Source organism: Triticum aestivum, chromosome 4D (genome assembly GCF_018294505.1).
Source record: "Triticum aestivum cultivar Chinese Spring chromosome 4D, IWGSC CS RefSeq v2.1, whole genome shotgun sequence".
In the NCBI taxonomy this organism is placed as follows: domain Eukaryota; kingdom Viridiplantae; phylum Streptophyta; class Magnoliopsida; order Poales; family Poaceae; genus Triticum; species Triticum aestivum.
In genome coordinates, this window is record NC_057805.1 from 334,232,214 (window position 1) to 334,252,855 (window position 20,642).

Genomic DNA, 20,642 nt, shown 5'->3' on the forward strand with positions numbered 1-20,642 from the left:
GTCCTTTCACTAAAGAAAGCCTGCTCTCGATCGAAGGAGTATATTGGTCTCATGGGCGGCCTTATTACTACTCTCTCGGCCCACACACACAAAGGAGTGCTTCCATGGAGTTGGACGCGCTGCCACTGGCACTTCCCTTGCCACTTGGCAGAGTGTTGAAGGGTGGCTTCTCGTGCTCACTCGGGGCTAGAGCCGCTTCACTGTTGTTTAACCTGAGGTACAGCTCATACCACGGGATGTCCGGACGTGACGGAGAAAAAGCTCCCCCTGTTTCATGCCTGCATCGGACAAAAAGCTTTCGTCCCCTTCCATACAACTCGACGCAATTTTGCGACTTGTTTTGACTGATTAGCAGCAAATTCTAGACAAGACCAGTGGAGACCGAGACCCTGCTTGGATTAGATGTATGTTTCGTGTGCTCCGGTATTTAGTTCACGCGGCAGCTAAATCTGAAGAAAATATGGGACAGGGATGAGCCACCCGGAAAAACCAACGGGAACCTGCCGTCCGGCTACTGATTACCGTGCGATGCAGGAAGTTTCTTGAAACCTTACTCCCTCCGTTTCAAAATAGATGACTCCACTTTATACTAACTTTGTACTATAGTTAATACAAAGTTAGTATAAAATGGAGTCATCTATTTTGGAACGGAGGGAGTATATATACAGTTCATTGGAGGATGCATCAGAGATGAACAACGCACGTACTCCTGACAAGATTTGCTCAAAAAAATAAAACGTAATCCTGACAAGATGGACAACAAAATTGAATTTTCTGCTGAACTTTACTGGCTTCTTGTCATTACATCCGTAAAAAAAAAAAAGCTTTTGCAGACTTGTTTTCTGCTTCTCCTGTTCTCTCTGCCATCGAGGGCAACCAAAACCCAACTACTCTCACTGCCTTCAAAGCAGCCCGATCTGGCCGGTAGTGAAGAGAGCGGGAAAAACACCGAGAGACTGAGAAAAACTACAAGGGAGAAGCAGCCGGCGGCGATCGCCGGCCTCTCACCTAAAACTGGACGACCCAACGGCCATCACCGCCCACCACGTCACGCATGGCTACGCGGCGCCGTTCGGTCGTCCTTGTACGTGCACGGTACACCATGCACAACCAGACCCGTATGTACAACAGGGACCAAGCTAACACAGCAGATTTCACTCGAGAGCTTCTTCCGGGATGATCTGAAGATGCGGCCGCCACACCGTCGCGCGGACGCTCCGGCTGCGCTTGCACCTGGCCTTGCCCTCCGACAGCACCTCCGCCAGGTAGCTGTCGCCGGCGCCGCGGTCTTTCGTCACCTTATTGGCGCCGGCGCCGGCACTGCTCGGCACGCTCGTCGGCTTCAACGTGGGCGATGACCGCACCTTCTTCTGTTGTGGCTGCGACGACGGCTTCCTCTTCTTCTCCGGCACCGACGAGGTCGGCACCAGGAAGTAGAAGCAGCCCCGCTCTAGCTCCGAATCGGGGTCGACAATGAGGATCCGCCGCGCGCCGCCCTGGGAGCACGGCCGGCTCACCACGTGGCTGGGATGCGCCGCCATGACCTCGCCGGCGGTGACCGGGCGGGAGTACTCCTCGATGTGGCCGTTGAGGTGGACGATGCGGATCAAGTCGAAAGACCCGCAGGGGAGGACGCAGGCCAGGCAGCACCGCAGGCTGTTGCCCATGCTTTCTTGGCTTCTTGCCGCCCGGCTAAACGTTGCTTGATTAGCAATGGAAAAACTCTCCCTGCTGGCTGGTCTTGTGCCTTACTTTGGCTCTTGGGCATGTCTGTGTGCCACTGCCTTTATATAGGGGAGAGGTTCTAGTTGTTGCACAAGTGGAAGTGTTCTATTGTGCAGGAAAAAAATGTAGTAACAAAGTAGCAAATTTATTTCCCTAAAAACAGTACTGTATTAATTCCTCTAAAAATAGTTGCATATCAATTCCCCTAAAGATTAGTACTACTCCCTCCTTTCCAAATTAGATGACGCGCTTTAGTACAACTTTATAGTACAAAAGTTATACTACTGTATTAGTTCTCTAAAACTAGTACTGTATTAATTCCTCTAAAAATAGTTGCATATTAATTCTCCTAAAAATTAGCACTACTCTCTGCGATCCAAATTAGTTGACGCGGCTTTCTCTAAGAATAGTACCATGTTAATTCCTCTAAAAATAGTTGCATATCAATTCCACACAAAAATGGTACTACTCCCTACGGTCCAAATTAATTGACGCGGCTTGAGTACAAGTAACATTTCTTTTCAAGAGTGCATAATTTGTGCCTCATAACAGCCTCTACTCCCTCGGTTCAAATTATGGAGTAGCGTGCTAGGTTTCGTTGGGACAAGCCTTTTCCGGACAATTGTGATGTTATGATGTAACTTTCGTGTTAACAAATCATAACCACAAATGAGTACTTTAAAATACAAATGATATCAACTTTATGTCACATTTTTTTCAAAAAGAGAACTTTATATCACATATATGGCGTTTGTATTAATATAGTAATTGTTGGTCAGATGCTTGTCCTAATGAACTCTTATACACTAGGTAATTTGGAATGGAGGGAGTAGTATAAACATAAACTCATAGATCCATTATCATAGGTGCGTGATTATTTTGAAACTCCTGCTATAGCTTAGGGGCGTATATATACCCTAGAATATTTCTACTAAGATATCAATACGGTTAATATATAGTTCCCTTTTCCAGAAATTATAAACATAAATACTTCAATGTATCACTTTGGTTGTAATCTTTTGCATGTGATATGCCTAAAAATAGTTAAGAGGGACATAATATAAAATTACCCTGCAAGATAAATACAATAATATTATTCTTACATGCTCAATCCATGCTTTTACACGTAGGACAAGGTTTGATGGGTGCAGCAAAATTATGCACTATATTGAGGAGTATACACTATATTACTTTGGGTATTGGACATACATTGTTGAAGGAAAACATAGCACCAACATATTTTGGACAACTTCAAGACTCTCCGAAGTTAGTACTCCCTCTATTTCTGTATACATGATCAATTTGTTTTTCATGTCAAACTTTGACTTCTAATTTTGATCAACAAAATATGGGTTATATGTCATAAAAATATATATCATCGGAAATTTCTTTGAAATGTGCATCCAATGACATACTTTTTGTGGCATATAACTCGCTTTTTGGTTGTAAAATTAACATAGTTTCAAATAGCCGGCTATAGGCCTGCTATAGCCTTTTCAGCAGGGTGCCGCTAAATGGTTTCATGTACAAAATAGCCCGCTATAGTCCGCTATAGCTGATTTGGATGTCCGCCGCTATTTAGCATAACCCGCTATTTAAAACACTGAAAAGTAACGGTTAAAGTTAGAAATAAAAATATGAAGTGACCTTGTGTATAGAAATGGAGGGAGTATTAGACTTAATTATGTGGCTGATACTACCTCCGTTTCAGTTTACAAGTCCTACGCGTATACCTAGGTTGCCAATTTTATCACCCTAATATAAACTATATAACATAAAAACTATACCTTTTGAAAGTAGAAACTCCGAAGTTTATGTTGGTATATTTTTTGTAATATATGACTTGTATTAGGTTGGTCAAATTGACGACCTAGGGATACGTGCACGCCCTGTAAACTGAGAGAGAGGTAGTATAATATTACATCTTGGTTGGTAAGAAACTATTAATGCCCTAATTTCTATGATCAGTATGGACTTTGCACTTCTTGCAAATAAGGAAGTAATACTGATGCCATTAACCTCGATGGGATGTAAGGAAACATATAAAAGCACTAACAAAATGCTTTTTATCTTCTGTTTTTGGCTTCATGGCATCCAGTAACTTTCTTTTTCTTCACCAAGATTGATTAAGTAATTGGTCTCAAAACTTAGCTGAATACAGTAAAACATGAACCAATAACTGTTTTGAGATACACATGCAAAAAAAGTAAAGTTATAACTAGACTAAAAATGCCTGTTTGCCTCTTTGGAGGTAATTAACTTGGAGTTTTTATTTCGAGGTAATTAACTTGGAGTTCCTTGAAGAACTTGTTTTGTTTCGTACATGCAAAATTGGCTAGTTATTATCGAGTGATCCGAGAGAAGTGGCATTTTGCATGCCCTTCCGAAATGATTAGCGGGTATGTGATCGAAGTGTACGTTGTTCATGAATCCGTACAAAGAGAGCTCTTGTGCCCATGGCCATGAATCGGAGTATGTGCGTGTACATAGAGATCTTATAATCTGTGTGAAAAGGAGAGCTTAGTAGCTTCAAACCCCAACCTTATCATCGGATTAATTTTTCTGGGTTCTGGGGACTACTTCTTTTTTACTCCCTTTAACTTGAACTCTACTCTCTCAAGGCATTCATTCTTTGAACTTGGATGCTAAAAGAACTGCATTCTTTTCAATAAATAATATTGTGGTGCATCCAAGTTGCCCTAAATTGTGGGGTTCACATTGCTTGTTTTTCGTTTATTTCCCAATATATTACTGCATCTCTCACTAATACACTTTCTTTGGCAAGCTTTTTTAAGTTCTCGATGAGTTTTGTAGTACGTACTACAGTACACTGCACGCAAAATTGGACGTGCTTTCAGTCCGGGAAGGCTTCTTGCTGGCAAGACCTTGTTTGCCAAAAGAAAAAGGAAAAAAGGACAAGACTGGACAGAGAGTACGTACAGGACAGTGTTGACTGGATGTTCATGCACGAAACGTACGTAGAAGACATTCACATTGTCTCCCTGTCTTTACTTAAACTCACAAGAAGAAGGTATTTGCACCTTGCCGGTTTATCACAAATATCGCAACAAAGATGATGGCTTCTTTTTTCTGAAAAAGAGGATAACTCGGACTCAACTACAAATCTGACGTCAGATTTTAGGCCATGACAAATCGAACAATTTTCATAGCAAATTATGTTCATTAAGGACGACAAATTTAGTTGGCGAGCATAACAAATCCGTCTAGGTTTGTATTTCTGTCAGAAATTTGTCATGCTTGCAAACTTAATTTGCATCATCATGCCAATATAAATTTTCATGAAAAACGTCAGATTTGCCATGCCTAAAAATCTGAAGCCAGATTTTTAGTGTTTCCGTAACTCTAGGTCTCTGCATCAAAAGATGTATACAGCCATATATTATTGAAGAAACAAAATCCTTCATTAGAAGATGACGGCTTCTTAGCACAAGGTAAGGCTAAGCAACCGAGACCTCATCACGAACAGCAGGAAAATCATAAACGCAACGCCTCCTCGAGGTGGCTAACCGCCGGCGCATTAGCGGAGGGCCTGAGAAGAAGGATCGCCGCCCTAAGATGTCGATCGGGCGGTCTGCAAGCCGGGGACATGCTCGTGACAGCCCTCCACCCTTTGGGGCTTTCTTTCTCCCCCGGTATGGAACGCAGCAACGCCAGTCCCATGTGTGCGATTAGAATACCTGATCGCCGGTGTCAAACTTGCGTGTACTTTGCCACTGTTGGCCGACTGGCAACTGCATTGCTTGCCACCAGGTGACGATGCCTTGTACAGTATATGCACCGCTAGTATTAGAAGTGCAATGATGTGAAAACTGTGCTAGACATGCATGTTGATCTTTTAAAAGTTGTGCAAGTTTGGTCCAGCTTTTGTGAATGGGGTGAACTTTATGTTAGTTTGTGTGGTGATGAAGTTCTACGTCTTGGTTTCGCTTTTCCCTAATCAGATCGGATTGTTCAATGATTAGGTGGTCCGAAGAGTGCGTGGGTCCGTGCATTGCCGGTTTATAGGTGTGATTGAAGGGAGCATACTTGATGAACAGGATGAACTAATTAAATTAAAATTATGGTAAGGGTCTCCACACTGCATGCTGCTCCTGCCTTCTTATTTCTGTTTCTTTTAGACAGTACATTAAATCCATTTATCATTTTATCTTTTTTCCTATTACTAAATGTTTATAATGTTGCAAATTAAAGATGCCCATATTCTTTTAGAGATGTATCTTTTGGTGAATGATCCTATTTTATGGATTAACTAAAAAAATACATATGACTAAAGATACTAAAACGAAATTGAACTATAAAGATCCTAATAAAACCAAATTTAAGACATACCAAGATAATTTGAAGTCTCCTGGCAAAAATAGATAATTTAAAGTCCGTTTCGCCACAATACAGTTACATAAGAAAAATGAGAGCATAGAAAACAAAATGGGAGGACCACCGACCAACACAAACTCGACATTGGCATATCACCGCCACCACAGTCGTCAAGTCGAACTGAAGCACCGGACAGTAAACCATCAAATCAAAACTCGTCATCCATGGGATCAAAACATCATGGACTCGTAGATATCAGTTACGACGATCACATCATTGCGAGGATGGGGCTATGGAGATTCTACTCCAATCTATGTTGTCTTCACATTCGAAACGTTGTCACTGAGTACACATAAAACCTAACAATAGAAGCAACTTAATCTGATTTCCAAGGGTTGAACCAGAAAGAAAGGTCACCATTGCTTCCCTGCCAAAAAAAGGGTCTCCTTGGCTGGGAGAACCTTGAACATGCTTTGTTGTTGCTGCACAATCCCTCGTTGCACTGGCAAGTGATGTCGGCAGCTAAAGAAAGAGCTTCACTGCATACGATAACCAGGCTCGGCCCTGAGCATGTGCATCAGGCGCAGCCAAACAGGGTCCCCAGACGAGGTTTATAAGTAGTGCATAGGCCCATCACCATAGGAGAAATAAACCTGAATGGCTAGACTAATTCAGCCACTAGGCTCTGTACAATGCAAGTGCTTACACAGGCACATGTGCTTAGAAGTGGGGCAAAAGCAAACGTTGGCTTCCGATGCCAGTCGATGTTTAGGGGAGATAACTGATCTCCTTCCCTCACGGGTTCTACATGTTTAAAGCAACTAAGCACCGATCTGAAGCACTCTCCGTTCGCGTGACAAAATTTCTTTGAGATGAAACAATACTCTCTTTTTTTAAGCACCCATCACTGTACAAGGCCTTAGAGGCTTACTAATACAACATGTAGGCGACCGAACTGCCAGCAGCTAGGCATTGTATTGCCTAGAAAAAAAGGCTAGGCAGCACATCAGAACGATCGGAAATTTGGAGCGACGCATCATCTACGGTCTCCAGGCGTCTTCTCTTCGCTCAAGCTCGTTCCCCTTCTTACTCAGTCACCTAACGATGGTGTGCCACCATGCTATTTCGATTTTTAGCCGTTTGGCTGGGATTAATGGAGATGAAGATCACAATTTTTTTATTCCTAACACCTTAATTTGCAATTGTCCACCTACATATTTCTTGGTTTATTAATTTCTCTCCATGCTCAATTTGATTTCATCCACGAAGCAAACAACGAAGCCGCGGGTCATTTTTTTTTCAACTTCGTGGTATAGTTCACGTAATGTTTGTTTTCCATGTTTGTGTGCTAAGATGTCAATAAACAGATATGTGTTGTTTTGAAGTAGAAAGTTATGTGTTATTTTTGGTATTGTACAGTGAATATACGTGCTATTTATAAGTTAAGCAATAAGATTGAAAGTTCACCTTACCGTCTCCCAAAATTCACTTTTGAAATCTTTGTCTAATACTCGTTGGGAGAGTAGAACTAAAAGTCATCATAAAGCTATTAGCCATTGAAATATATAAGCAAGCGCTTCTACAATTTTTTTTAGAGAATTCTACAAATATTTGTGTGTCTTTTTAGTCAATACAAATATTTTTGTGTCCCCGCAAAAAAAATATTGTGAAGGCCCGGGTTTATCAACTAGAACTAGGGCCCCTGACTTGTCAGGGCCGGCCCTGGCCATAACTGACATCCATTGAGTTAGTTTTTTTTTAGGGTAAAATCCATTGAGTTAGTTGTAAGGAGGCCGCTTCGTAAAGCCCGTTACTAGTTAATGAGGCCCACTGTGTAAACTCTTATATTCATATATAAATAAAAAGGAGGCCCGTAACGAAAACCTTGCCTTTTCTTTACAATTTCAAATCGAAAATCCAAATTACAATACCAAATTGGAATGGCAAACAGATAGCATCACAATTCACAACACGTAAGACGCACACAGACTCACGTTCCCCGCCATGTACAGAAAGTCACCAGGAAACCTCTACAGGCCACAGAGCGGCAGGTCGAGCGGCGGCGGCATCGTGGTCTGGAGCTCGGTCTTGCCGTCCTCCACCACCAACGCCATGGCGAGCCCGCCGGTGAGATGCGCGTCGATGTGGCAGTGCACCAGCCACACGCCCGGGTTGTCTGCCAGGAAGCGCACCACGGCCCACCCGCCGACAGGCACGCCGATGGTGTTCCGGCTGGGCGGGTCGACCATGTTGAACTTGGCCTCGTCCCGCCTGGGGTTGTAGTTGCCGAAGCCGGTGGCGAGCACGTAGAAGTGGTAGCCGTGGATGTGCATGGGGTGCTCCTCCGCGGCGAAGATGCCCGTGTCCTGGAACACCATCTGCACCACGGCGCCGTACTTGACGCGGTACAGCCGCGTGCCCTTCACGGGCTGCCACAGCGCTCGGGGGACGTTCTGCGAGGTGTAGTCGAAGACCACCGGCGGGCGAGCGGGGAAGTCCTCGGTGAAGACGCCGGGGATGCGGTGGTAGTGCGCCTGCAGCAGGGAGACGGTGTTGGGGAGCTGGAACGACACGTTGTTCATGCTCGCGCCGAACCGGGTGTTGTTGGGGCCCTGGCAGAACGGGCCCGGCTGGCAGTTGAACAGACCGAAGCCAATGGTGGTGAACACCTCCTGTGTCACCGGTCCCGGCACCTTCACCGGCCCCGGGCTCCGGATGAGGTTCGAGAACCCGGTCGCCGTGTTCGTGTCGTTGTTCGCTGGCAGCATTGGGAACATCGGCGCCGGCCCTGCGCGGCCGGGATTGCCAGAGGATCGGGGACGGCCTAGGCCGGTGTGGCCTCCAACGCCAGCGCCTGCCCCTGTGGGCGGGCAGCCGGCCGCGTTCTTGTACTGGAAGATGGCGGTGGCGGTGGTGTTGTCGAAGGGGACGTTCTGCGCTGAGGCGTAGACGCGGGCGCCGAGGTAGTAGCGGCCAGGGGCGGCGTGGGCGGTGACGAGGACGTCGGTGGTCTGTCCGGGGCCAAGAAGCACGACGGTTGTCTCGAAGGGCTTGGTGTACACGGCGTCGGCGGCGACCACCGTCATCTTGTGGCCGGCGAGGGAGACGAAGAGCTCGGAGTTCATGGCCGCGTTGATGATGCGTACCAGGTTCGTCTCGCCAGCGACCACCGGAATGATACTTGTCTCTGTGTGGTGATGTACATGCACACCGCGCAAATGATTAGTTTACTATATATTGTAATTGTACATGCACAGCGCCATTTTCCCCATTTCAATGTTGTATTGTGCTCCGGTCGTAGTGTTAGACAAGACCTATGCAAAGCTTCTCTGTACAAAAGAAGACCTATGCCAAGCTATGAGTTTTTTCCAAACCACTTTCACGTGCTGAGATGCTTTTTTTCAAACAAAAATTAAGTTCCTTTAGTCGGTTTAGCCATATCTGGAAATTTGTACTGCAAGGGAATGGCTCAAAAGAACACTGTTTGAAAACGTTTTAGTTTACTCAACAACCGCAATAATGAATCGATCTCCCGCACAACACAACCGAAGCGACTCTCACCTTGGCTGGAGCACGGGAGGAAATCCCCGGGCTGGCCGTTGATGAGGATGGTGTCAGAGACGTTGGGCGGCGCACCGGTGACCATGGACTGCCTGAGCACCGCGATCGGGTCCCTCCTCCACCACTCCGCTGCACATCCGTCGATGATCCAATCATCAGAAACCAAACAAACCAACTGATCGATCTCTCTCAGCAACAGCATTAGACTTAGACAGACAGTATGAATCGACATGCGTAGTATGTACCCAGGACGACGGGGAACTCCTTGTCGGGCTTGGGGAAGGGGTAGGGCATGCCGCGCTTGGGAAGGATGATGAGCGCGCCGTGCACGGTGGCGCGGAGCCAGGAGCTGTGCGCGTGCCACCACAGGGTGCCCTCCTGCTCCTGGATGGTGTAGCGGTACGTGTAGCTGGACCCCCGCCGGATGGGGCACTGCGTCACGAACTCCGGCCCGTCCGCCCACCCGTTCCGCAGCTGCCGGAGGCCGTGCCAGTGGAGGGTCACGTTGTACTGCGCCAAGTTCACCGCCCTGATCGCCAGCGTGTCGCCGTTGTGCACCTCGATGGTCGGCCCCGGGAACTGCCCGTTCACCGTGATGATCCTGTTGGTCTGGCACAGCCGCTTCACCACCGTCTCCTGGACCTGCATGCCATATATTCATTGCCAACAACGTACAAGCAGATTGATTAAGCATTACTATTACGAACTAAGAAAGTATATACGAGAAGAAAGAGAGAGAGAGACGGGCACGTACAACGAACTCGTAGAATCGCTCCTCCGCCAGTGCGCCGGGGAGCAGGAAGGAGAGCAGAAGAACACCAGAGAGGCAGCAGCAGAGCCCCATGAGGCGTTTCGTCGCCGTGGTCGCCTCCATTGCTCCTGCTAGCTAGCTCCTTCCAATGGGCTGGCTAGCTGGCTGCTCACTTAATTCTGCCAGGTGATGTTGTTGTTGCCTTGATGACAGATCCAGGTGCGAGACTGGCTATATATGGAGGGAGGTCAGTGCGGTTGTTTGAGGTTTGGAAGATTAGGTTACGATTCCGTGCGATTCGATTGCTCCTGCTCTTTTAATTCTTTCCCTTTAAGGACGGTCTGCCCATGGTTCAGAAACGGTGACGGGGAGTTGTTGCACCCACTGGCGCCATGCGTTGCGTTTAACTTTGCTCATGGAATTCTTCCTGCTCCCTGTGCAGAATGGTAGATCGGCTGGTGCTTTCCTGACCGCATTAACTCGGTGAATCGACAAGGTAGATAGATAGATCATCGAGCAAACGTTGAAAAGCAGTGATCTGCCTTAGAGCATCTCTTGCCGGTCCTTTAAAAGATTTTAACTCTTTTATTTTTTGTTTTGAGGAGTTAAATGTCCAACCCTTTTTTTCGCGAATACGCAAGCTGCGTATCTTTGTATTGATAGAAGGAGAGTACAAGCATGGGATTACAACGCTTACAATGCCATGTGCGCACTAGGCATGGTGAACAAGCGAAGGAGCACAACAGATAGGGGTGTGCTCAGCCCCACGGCTAGAAACTAGAGACTACGCGCCGGGGATAATGTTTTGCAGTCCGGTAGCGCCCGCCTTGGCCCATAGACGCGCCTCGTCCTTGATGGTGTCGGATGTGAAGGTAATCGATGCTTATCTTAACTCCTTCAAGTTTTAAGCGCGGGCTCGGCCGGCCCTCAAATATACTTGACCGACGTCAATTCTCGGGATAATTTTGGTCCTCTCATCCGCTCCCACTGCATCGACGCCGTGTTGCCTCCAGCGTCCACACGTAGCCTCAGCCACCGGCCTGCCGACACCCAGCAGCCTCCGCCACCCCTCCTGCCCCACTTCGCCGGTCACCTTCTGCCGCCGTCGTGGAAATTGACATATATCTCCGCTGCTGCAACCTCGATCCCATGGCCGAAAAAACCATCGGACGAGCTTCGTTTGTTCCAAAACAAAGCCGACGGACGACGGAGATGACGAGCACCCACTGAGGAGCTTGGCGGTGCCGTTATCGCGGCAAGACCGATGAGCTTTGTTAGTGGTCAGGGAGTTCAGTTTGAGGCTCGCCGTCTACTGCCTTGCCATTCACTGTCGGTCGTCTCACGCTGTTTTCATTATGTTTTGTTGTTTGTTAAAAAACAAATTCAACGTGGAATATTGCATATTGTAGATGAAGAGGTTGAGGGAGATGTTCTTTGATGACACTTCGTCGGACGAGGAGGAAGAAGATGATGATGATTTCAAAATGGCCATTGTCGTGATCGTCAATGAGGACTTTTGGTGGCCAACACTAGGATCGCAGTTCGACCGCTTGTACATCAATCGAGATAGAACAGAAGGCCACGAGAAGCTTATGAAGGATTGCTTCAAACCCAATGCAACCTATCTGGAGAAGTATTTTCGTCGGCGATCTCGGATGCACCAAAGTCTCTTCCTCACCATTGAAACAGTTGTGCAGAAGCATGATGAATAGTTTAAACCGAGGACGGATGCATCGGGTAGATAAAGGGCGAGCACATTGATGAAGTGTGGCATGGTTGTTCGAGTGCTTGCCTATGGATGTTTGGCCGTCGCCATTGATGACTATGTCACATTGGGGATGACTCAATCCTGGAGGCCGCTCGAAGATACACAGAAGTCGTACATTATTGAGATCTATGGGGCAGAGTACTTGAGGGAAACCAAAGATGAAACACCGAGAGACTCTTGGGGTTTGAGTGGAAAACGAGGCCGGCATGGAATGCTTGTATCAATTGATTGCATGCATTAAACATGGAAGAATTGTCCAGCGTTGAAAATCGGTACATAGGACACTCCAAAGATCCAACAATCGTTCTTGAGCATATTGCATAGGGTGGGTGGATTTGGCAATCATACTTTGGATTGCCTGGCTCCCGTAGTGACCTGAATGTGTTGTTGAGATCACCACTCTTTCGAAAGGTTTGTTGCAATCCTTGCAACTACATTGTCAATGGTCGTCAATATACGATGGGTTACTACCTCACAGATGCCATCTATCCTTCATGAGCCACATTTTTTAAGACAATCATGTGTCCTCAAGGCAACCAGAGATCCCACTTTGCAATGCATCAAGAGTCGGCAAGGAAGGGTGTTGAGAGAGCTTTCAGTGTGCTTCAAAAGCGCTTTGCCATTATTCGTGGCCATGCAGAGTATTGAAACCGACAAGTCTTATCGCTAATAATGACATGCTGCATCATTTTGTATTATATGATCACTGAAGATGAGAGAGGCATCGCAGGGAACTTTCGTACATCACCAATCAGGATCCTATTGAGCCGGAACATGATACAGAGATTCCTCGCAGTGCATCGAAGCATCGAGAACCGAGAAATTCATACTCGCCTCCAAGGTGATCTTGTTGAAACTTGATTGTTGTGCTTCTGTCATGTTCTTTACTTCATTGGACCCTTCCGTGTGTTTGAGTTTGAAATTTTTGATTTATAGACTTTAAATTTGTAATTCATGAATTGTGTGAACTTTCATTATTAAGTTTGAATTTAATATGTGTGCAAATCTGTAATTGAAAGTAGCACGTAAACAAAAACATAGAAGAATTGACGAAGAAATGTTTTTTAGAGAGTTAAGTTTTAGGAGTTTGGCTAGGAGTCTTTTTTATTCAACTCCTCAAATATAAGGAGTTAAGATATAACAGCCGTTTGAGGGGCTAATTATGGAGTGTATTATAAGAGATCGGCTAGAGATGCTCTAAGTCAACTGTAGTAGTTATCTAGTGTCAATTTCACCTGACTCATCTAGCAACCGTTGGACATATTAGCACATCTTCGACTAATCTAATCCACGAGTAAATAGTAAACATGGCAAATACGATATGCATCTCATACCGATACCTAACCATGTGAGCACGTATAGTACATATAACCGAAACATCTATGAACATCATATATACGGCCAACACATGAACGAGCAAACAAGGGATGAACAAGTCATACCCTCCGGTTGGCCAGGCCAAAGCGGGGGCGGCAGCAGCAGCCTCGGCGTCGGCCAAAACCTTCTTCTTGGCGGCTTCGTCAGCCATGAAGTCGATGCAGAGGAAGTAGTGGAAGTAGAGGCGGTCGGTGACGGGGACGGAGGGATCGAGATTAATTAACCATTCCTGACCGGTAAAAATAAGCTTCGGCTCGGTACATTCCGTGATCGCGCGACGTTGCGAGGCGGGTGGAGGAGGAGCGCGCGTGTACAGTTCCCAAGCTCCCAATAGCAAATGGTGGAGCAGCCCTTATAAAAAGGTCTCACTTTTTTACTGACTAAACTTCCCACACTGCCCATCACTTATCGTACACATGCATGGGCCTTAGAGATTAACCAGAGATTATTGTCTTATATGGGCCTAAGCCCATCCATAATCCATCAACATCCATAAACATGGATGGAAACACATTTTCAGTGAAAGAATCAAAAACATGTTCGGTGCATCACAAAGCCGATTGGACTGGGCTTGAATTCAAGATTTCAGAATCTGAAAGAGACTGAAAAACGAAACCAAAGAAAGTGCGTCGCTTCGGACACCAGTTCAGCTGGAAAGCGCACAACAACTTGACACTAGTAGTACAGACCTGCAAAGTAGATGGATCACTTTGAGTTTGAGGTGGCGAATCTCTCAACGCCGGAGTCATGCTGCAGCCTGCGGGAGCTAGTATAGGCTGTTTGACAAAGCGAGGTCAAACGGGATGGCCCTCTTTTCCCCACTCCAACCCAGCGATTCCTCAAGTTTCAGCGATTAGGTGGGCAGGAGGCGACGCAGGTGCGATGTGATTAGTTAGGGTCATTCAGCAGCTTGCGTACTATTTTCTCGCTGGTGACCATTAACTAATCGCGCGCCTTTTCGGAAACTGTTAACTAATCCATCGCCTGTCCAATCGTCGCACCTGGAGAAGAAAAACGTACTGTGTTCGTTAGAGCAAGTCCAGCTAAAAGTGTCCCAGGCGATCCTATCAGTGAGATCCTTAATTTCCTCTGCACTATGAAGGACTCGAATGCTTATTTACTCTGTCTGGTTTTTACTGTAAACAAACTGCAAATTGACCAGGAGTGTGATATTTTTTTTACTTCTGACTTTCAGTAGGCAAGCTCTACACTTCAACTTCAGATAGGTTCTGCTTTTTGGACAAAAGATTATGGTAGCAAGCGATCTGTAAAGCATTGAACACGTGACAATGATATGGCTCGCCTTGACTAGCAGTTGAGACAGAAGAACAGAGCAAATCAACAGATATGCAGGTATGATTCAGACCTAATCCAAGGAGTAAAAGGTGACAGGGACTGCACGCTTGGGGGTTTGATTCACGTTACCGACTAACCAAAATTGGTTAACGCCGTCTTGCGACTTCCTTGCCAAACCCTGCAGCAGCAGGGAACTTCAAAAGTGGATGGGAGAAGAGTCCAACTGTCCAAGAGATTGGCGACAAAGGTTCGTACATCACTGCCCATACCAGCAAGAAACCTACAGTTCAAAGTAGCAGAAAGTAGGAAACTATCTGCCGCAATCCCGTGAAAGAATACAATCTGCCACTTACCAAACACGTTTTGCCGCCTTAGATTTTACTCCCTCCGTTACAAAATGTAAGACGTTTTTTATGCGCTATGCAAAACCGAAAAGCATCTTAACTTTTGGTACGAAGGTAATACCTCTAACGCCCCATTTGCGATTGCGCATCAGGCAGATGATAAACATTGTGTAACTTGGGTAGAAAGTGATGCAGAATCTTTTACCTGTCGTGCGTTCAGATTTGCATATGTAAGCTAACAACAAAGTGTGTCTATCACCAGGGCTTATTTTCTGATCATGTAATGGAAAAAAGTATACTCAAGAAGTTAGAAAGGCGGTTTTCCTAATGAAGCATGACAAAGCCTCGGCTCCGGATGATTTTCCCGCCGAGTTCTATCAAAACTTCTCAGAGGTCACCAAACCGGATCTCCTACTTTTATTTAGCGACCTACATGCTGGTCAACTAAAATTATTTCGCTTAAACTTCGGTGAGATTATTTTATTACCTAAGGTTAATGAGGCTGAAAGGATACAACAATATAGACATATTTGCCTTTTTTTAGGGCGATGCATGCAGCCACTTTATTAATTATTCACAAAGACCTTACAAAGAAAAACAACAGTAAATCTGAAGCCATCATCTAGGCAACAACTGTCGCTACTCCTATCCAGTTGATGCACGAATGCTGATAGTTTGGGCCTAATACCAAACAGACCTCGCAGCCAAACCTAACATTTAAGACCTGAGGCCCCAACCAAGCCACTTGTCGGGTATGGGACACACACTGGTCCGGCGCGCTCTCAGAGGCCGCTGCCGCCAACTGCCATCATTCCATCTTTAGAGCTGTACTGACGCATCAACCTTGCCAGGTCTAGCTACCGTCGACGCTACCACGGCGCCAAACGGCACCACCTCCCTGCGCGCGAACTGCTGAGCACGTCGCAGTCGCCGCCAGTACACCTCAGCACCATGCCGCCAAGTACCACCAGCCGACACAGCTTGAAGTCTTTGGAAGATCTGTCGTGCGTAGCACCTGCCGAACAGGCATGACAAAGCGTAGCACCTGTCGGCCAGGCATGACTTGACATTTCCACCGAAGCTCCGTGCAAGACGAAGTCGCTCCACCTCCTGCCTCTAACTTCCAGCGCTGCTCCACAAACGATGCTCCCAAGAGAGAAACGACACCGCAATGCCGCCATCGTCCGATCTGAAAGACCAGATCCTAGGGTTTCCCCCGGAGCAGTACGAGTGGGTCGACAGTAGTCACATGACGATGCCTTCATCAAGGTAACGACGCGGAACGCTGCCATCGCCCGCCCATCGGCTCGGTTTTCACCGGCAACTACGTCTCCCCGACTCGCAGCAGGTACTAGATGACGGATCCCGAGATCCGAACACCCAGCTTCAGGCCGACCACCTCTGACGGAAGAGATGACCACCACCGCCGGCTGCACCGGTCAGAACAGATCTGATCGGAGGTGCCGTCGACGAGGCCACCAGGCCTCCACGCCGCCGTCGCCGATCTGAAGGCAGCATTCATGCCACCGCAGCCAAGCTGCCGCCGCCGACTGCAACCGTCGTCGCCCGAAGGGCCAGCCGCTGCGCCCGCAGCCCTGGCCGCCGCCCGTGACTGGATCGCCCGCCACGCCAAGCCATCACCGTCCGAAGACGAGCCGGCCTCCGGCCGCCTGCCGCAGATCCCAGATCGGCCGCGCCAACACACGCCTTGGGGTCCGCCCCACCACGGAGACGCGAGAGAAAGGAGATCCCCCGCCACCGCCATCGACCCCCGGGCTTAGCCCGGCGGCGTCCTCCGGCGGCGGCGGAGCGAGAGGAGGAGGGAGTTCGAGGTGGCGGCGGCTAGGTATCTGGGCTCCGCCCGAGTCGCCCTAGGGGGAGGGGGACGCGGGCACTAGCAAATCTTCGAGATATAAGATTGCCTCCTTAATGTTAGTTTTAGAATATTCACGAAGATTGCGACCATTAGGCTAAATTCGGTTGCTGAACATGTCATTCGGCCTTCACACACAACTTTTATGCAAGGCAGGCACTTTTGGGGAACATAGCATGCAATTTCAAAAAATATCCTACGATCACGCAAGGTCTACCTAGGAGATGCATAGCAACGAGACGGGGAGAGTGTGCCCACGTACCCTCGTAGACCGAAAGCGGAAGCGTTATATTATAGCAACGAGACGGGGAGAGTGTCCTTTCTCCACCGGAGGGAAAAGGAAGGAGAGGGAGAGGGAAAGGGAAGGGGGGCGCCACCCCCTCCTCCTTGTCCTATTCGGACTCCCTAGGAGGGGGGCGCGCGGCCACCCCCCCGCGGGCTTCCCTCTCTCTCCCTTAGGCCCATGTTGGCCCAACACTTCCCCGGGGGGTTCCGGTAACCCCTCGGTACTCCGGAAAAATACCCAAATCACTCGAAACCATTCCGATGTCCGAATACAACCTTCCAAAATATGAATCTTTACCTCTCAACCATTTCGAGACTCCTCGTCATGTCCGTGATCTCATCCGGGACTCCGAACGAACTTCGGTCACCAAAACACACAACTCATAATACTAATCGTCATCGAACGTTAAGCGTGCGGACCCTACGGGTTCGAGAACTATGTAGACATGACCGAGACACATCTCCGGTCAATAACCAATAGCGGAACCTAGATGCTCATATTGGCTCCTACATATTCTACGAAGATCTTTATCGGTCAAACCGCATAACAACATACGTCATTCCCTTTGTCATCGGTATGTTACTTGCCCGAGATTCGATCGTCGGTATCCTCATACCTAGTTCAATCTCGTTACCGGCAAGTCTCTTTACTCGTTCCGTAAAGCATCATCCAGCAACTAACTCATTAGTCACATTGTTTGCAAGGCTTATAGTGATGTGCATTACCGAGAGGGCACAGAGATACCTCTCGGATACACGGAGTGACAAATCCTAATCTTGATCTATGCCAACTCAACAAACACCTTCGGAGACGCCTGTAGAGCATCTTTATAATGACCCAGTTACGTTGTGACGTTTGATAGCACACAAGGTGTTCCTCCGGTATTCGAGAGTTGCACAATCTCATAGTTAGAGGAATATGTATAAGTCATGAAGAAAGCAATAGCAATAAAACTAAACGATCATAATGCTAAGCTAACAGATGGGTCTTGTCCATCACATCATTCTCTAATGATGTGATCCCGTTCATCAAATGACAACACATGTCTATGGTCAGGAAACTTAACCATCTTTGATTAACGAGCTAGTCAAGTAGAGACATACTAGGGACACTCTGTTTTGTCTATGTATTCACACATGTACTAAGTTTCCAATTAATACAATTCTAGCATGAATAATAAACATTTATCATGATATAAGGAAATATAAATAACAACTTTATTATTGCCTCTAGGGCATATTTCCTTCAGTCTCCCACTTGCACTAGAGTCAATAATCTAGATTACACAGTAATGATTCTAACACCCATGGAGCCTTGGTGCTGATCATGTTTTGCTCGTGGAAGAGGCTTAGTCAACGGGTCTGCAACATTCAGATCCGTATGTATCTTGCAAATTTCTATGTCTCCCACCTGGACTAGATCCCGGATGGAGTTGAAGCGTCTCTTGATGTGCTTGGTTCTCTTGTGAAATCTGGATTCCTTTGCCAGGGCAATTGCACCAGTATTGTCACAAAAGATTTTCATTGGACCCGATGCACTAAGTATTACGCCTAGATCGGATATGAACTCCTTCATCCAGACTGCTTCATTTGCTGCTTCCGAAGCAGCTATGTACTCCGCTTCACACGTAGATCCCTCCACGACGCTCTACTTGGAACTGCACCAACTGACAGCTCCAGCAGTCAATATAAATACGTATCCGGTTTGTGACTTAGAGTCATCCGGATCAGTGTCAAAGCTTGCATCGATGTAACCATTTACGACAAGCTCTTTGTCACCTCCATAAACGAGAAACATATCCTTAGTCCTTTTCAGGTATTTCAGGATGTTCTTGACTGTTGTCCAGTGATCAACTCCTGGATTACTTTGGTACCTCCCTGCTAAACTTATAGCAAGGCACACATCATGTCTGGTACACAACATTGCATACATGATAGAACCTATGGCTGAGGCATAGGGAATGACTTTCATTTTCTCTCTATCTTCTGAAGTGGTCGGGCATTGAGTCTGACTCAACTTCACACCTTGTAACACAGGCAAGAACCCTTTCTTTGACTGATCCATTTTGAACTTTTTCAAAACTTTATCAAGGTATGTGCTTTGTGAAAGTCCAATTAAGCGTCTTGATCTATCTTTATAGATCTTGATGCCCAATATATAAGCAGCTTCACCGAGGTCTTTCATTGAAAAATTCTTATTCAAGTATCCTTTTATGCTATCCAGAAATTCTATATCATTTCCAATCAACAATATGTCATCCACATATAATATCAGAAATGCTACAGAGCTCCCACTCACTTTCTTGTAAATACAGGCTTCTCCAAAAGTCTGTATAAAACCATATGCTTTGATCACACTATCAAAGCGTATATCCCAACTCCGAGATGCTTGCACCAGTCCATAAATGGATCGCTGGAGCTTGCACACTTTGTTAGCACCTTTAGGATCCACAAAACCTTCTGGTTGCATCATATACAACTCTTTTTTAAGATATCCATTAAGGAATGCAGTTTTGACACCCATTTGCCAAATTTCATAATCATAAAATGTGGCAATTGCTAACATGATTCGGACAGACTTAAGCATCGCTATGGGTGAGAAGGTCTCATCGTAGTCAACTCCTTGAACTTGTCGAAAACCTTTCGCAACAAGTCGAGCTTTGTAGACAGTAATATTACCGTCAGCGTCACTCTTCTTCTTGAAGATCCATTTATTCTCTATGGCTTGCCGATCATCGGGAAAGTCAACCAAAGTCCACACTTTGTTCTCATACATCGATCCCATCTCAGATTTCATGGCCTCAAGCCATTTCGGGGAATCTGGGCTCATCATCATTTCCTCATAGTTCGTAGGTTCGTCATGGTCTAGTAACATGACTTCCAGAACAGGATTACCGTACCACTCTGGTGCGGAACGTACTCTGGTTGACCTACGAGGTTCGGTAGTAACTTGATCTGAAGTTTCATGATCATCATCATTAGCTTCCTCACTAATTGGTGTAGGAATCACTGGAACTGATTTCTGTGATGAACTACTTTCCAATTCAGGAGAAGGTACAATTACCTCATCAAGTTCTACTTTCCTCCCACTCACTTCTTTCGAGAGAAACTCCTTCTCTAGAAAGGATCCATTCTTAGCAACGAATATCTTGCCTTCAGATCTGTGATAGAAGGTGTACCCAACAGTCTCCTTTGGGTATCCTATGAAGACGTATTTCTCTGATTTGGGTTTGAGCTTATCAGGTTGAAGCTTTTTCACATAAGCATCGCAGCCCCAAACTTTAAGAAACGACAGCTTAGGTTTCTTGCCAAACCACAGTTCATATG

The 20,642-nt window shown here is 46.5% G+C and overlaps 2 protein-coding genes across 2 annotated transcripts; both read right to left on the minus strand.

Annotated features, from left to right (window-relative positions):
• Window positions 1–662: 662 nt before the first annotated feature.
• LOC123099987 (uncharacterized) lies at window positions 663–1,748 on the minus strand. Its single transcript, XM_044521992.1, has one exon. The coding sequence runs from the start codon at window positions 1,665–1,667 to the stop codon at window positions 1,155–1,157; it is 513 nt and encodes a 170-aa protein (XP_044377927.1). The 5' UTR covers window positions 1,668–1,748; the 3' UTR covers window positions 663–1,154.
• Window positions 1,749–7,893: 6,145 nt separating this feature from the next.
• Window positions 7,894–10,565, minus strand: LOC123097737 (laccase-3). The gene is made up of 4 exons (XM_044519556.1): window positions 10,376–10,565; window positions 9,867–10,263; window positions 9,622–9,750; window positions 7,894–9,247 (listed from the first exon to the last, which is right to left on the minus strand). The coding sequence occupies exons 1-4, from the start codon at window positions 10,493–10,495 to the stop codon at window positions 8,091–8,093; spliced, it is 1,803 nt and encodes a 600-aa protein (XP_044375491.1). The 5' UTR covers window positions 10,496–10,565; the 3' UTR covers window positions 7,894–8,090.
• Between the last annotated feature and the right edge of the window lie 10,077 nt (window positions 10,566–20,642).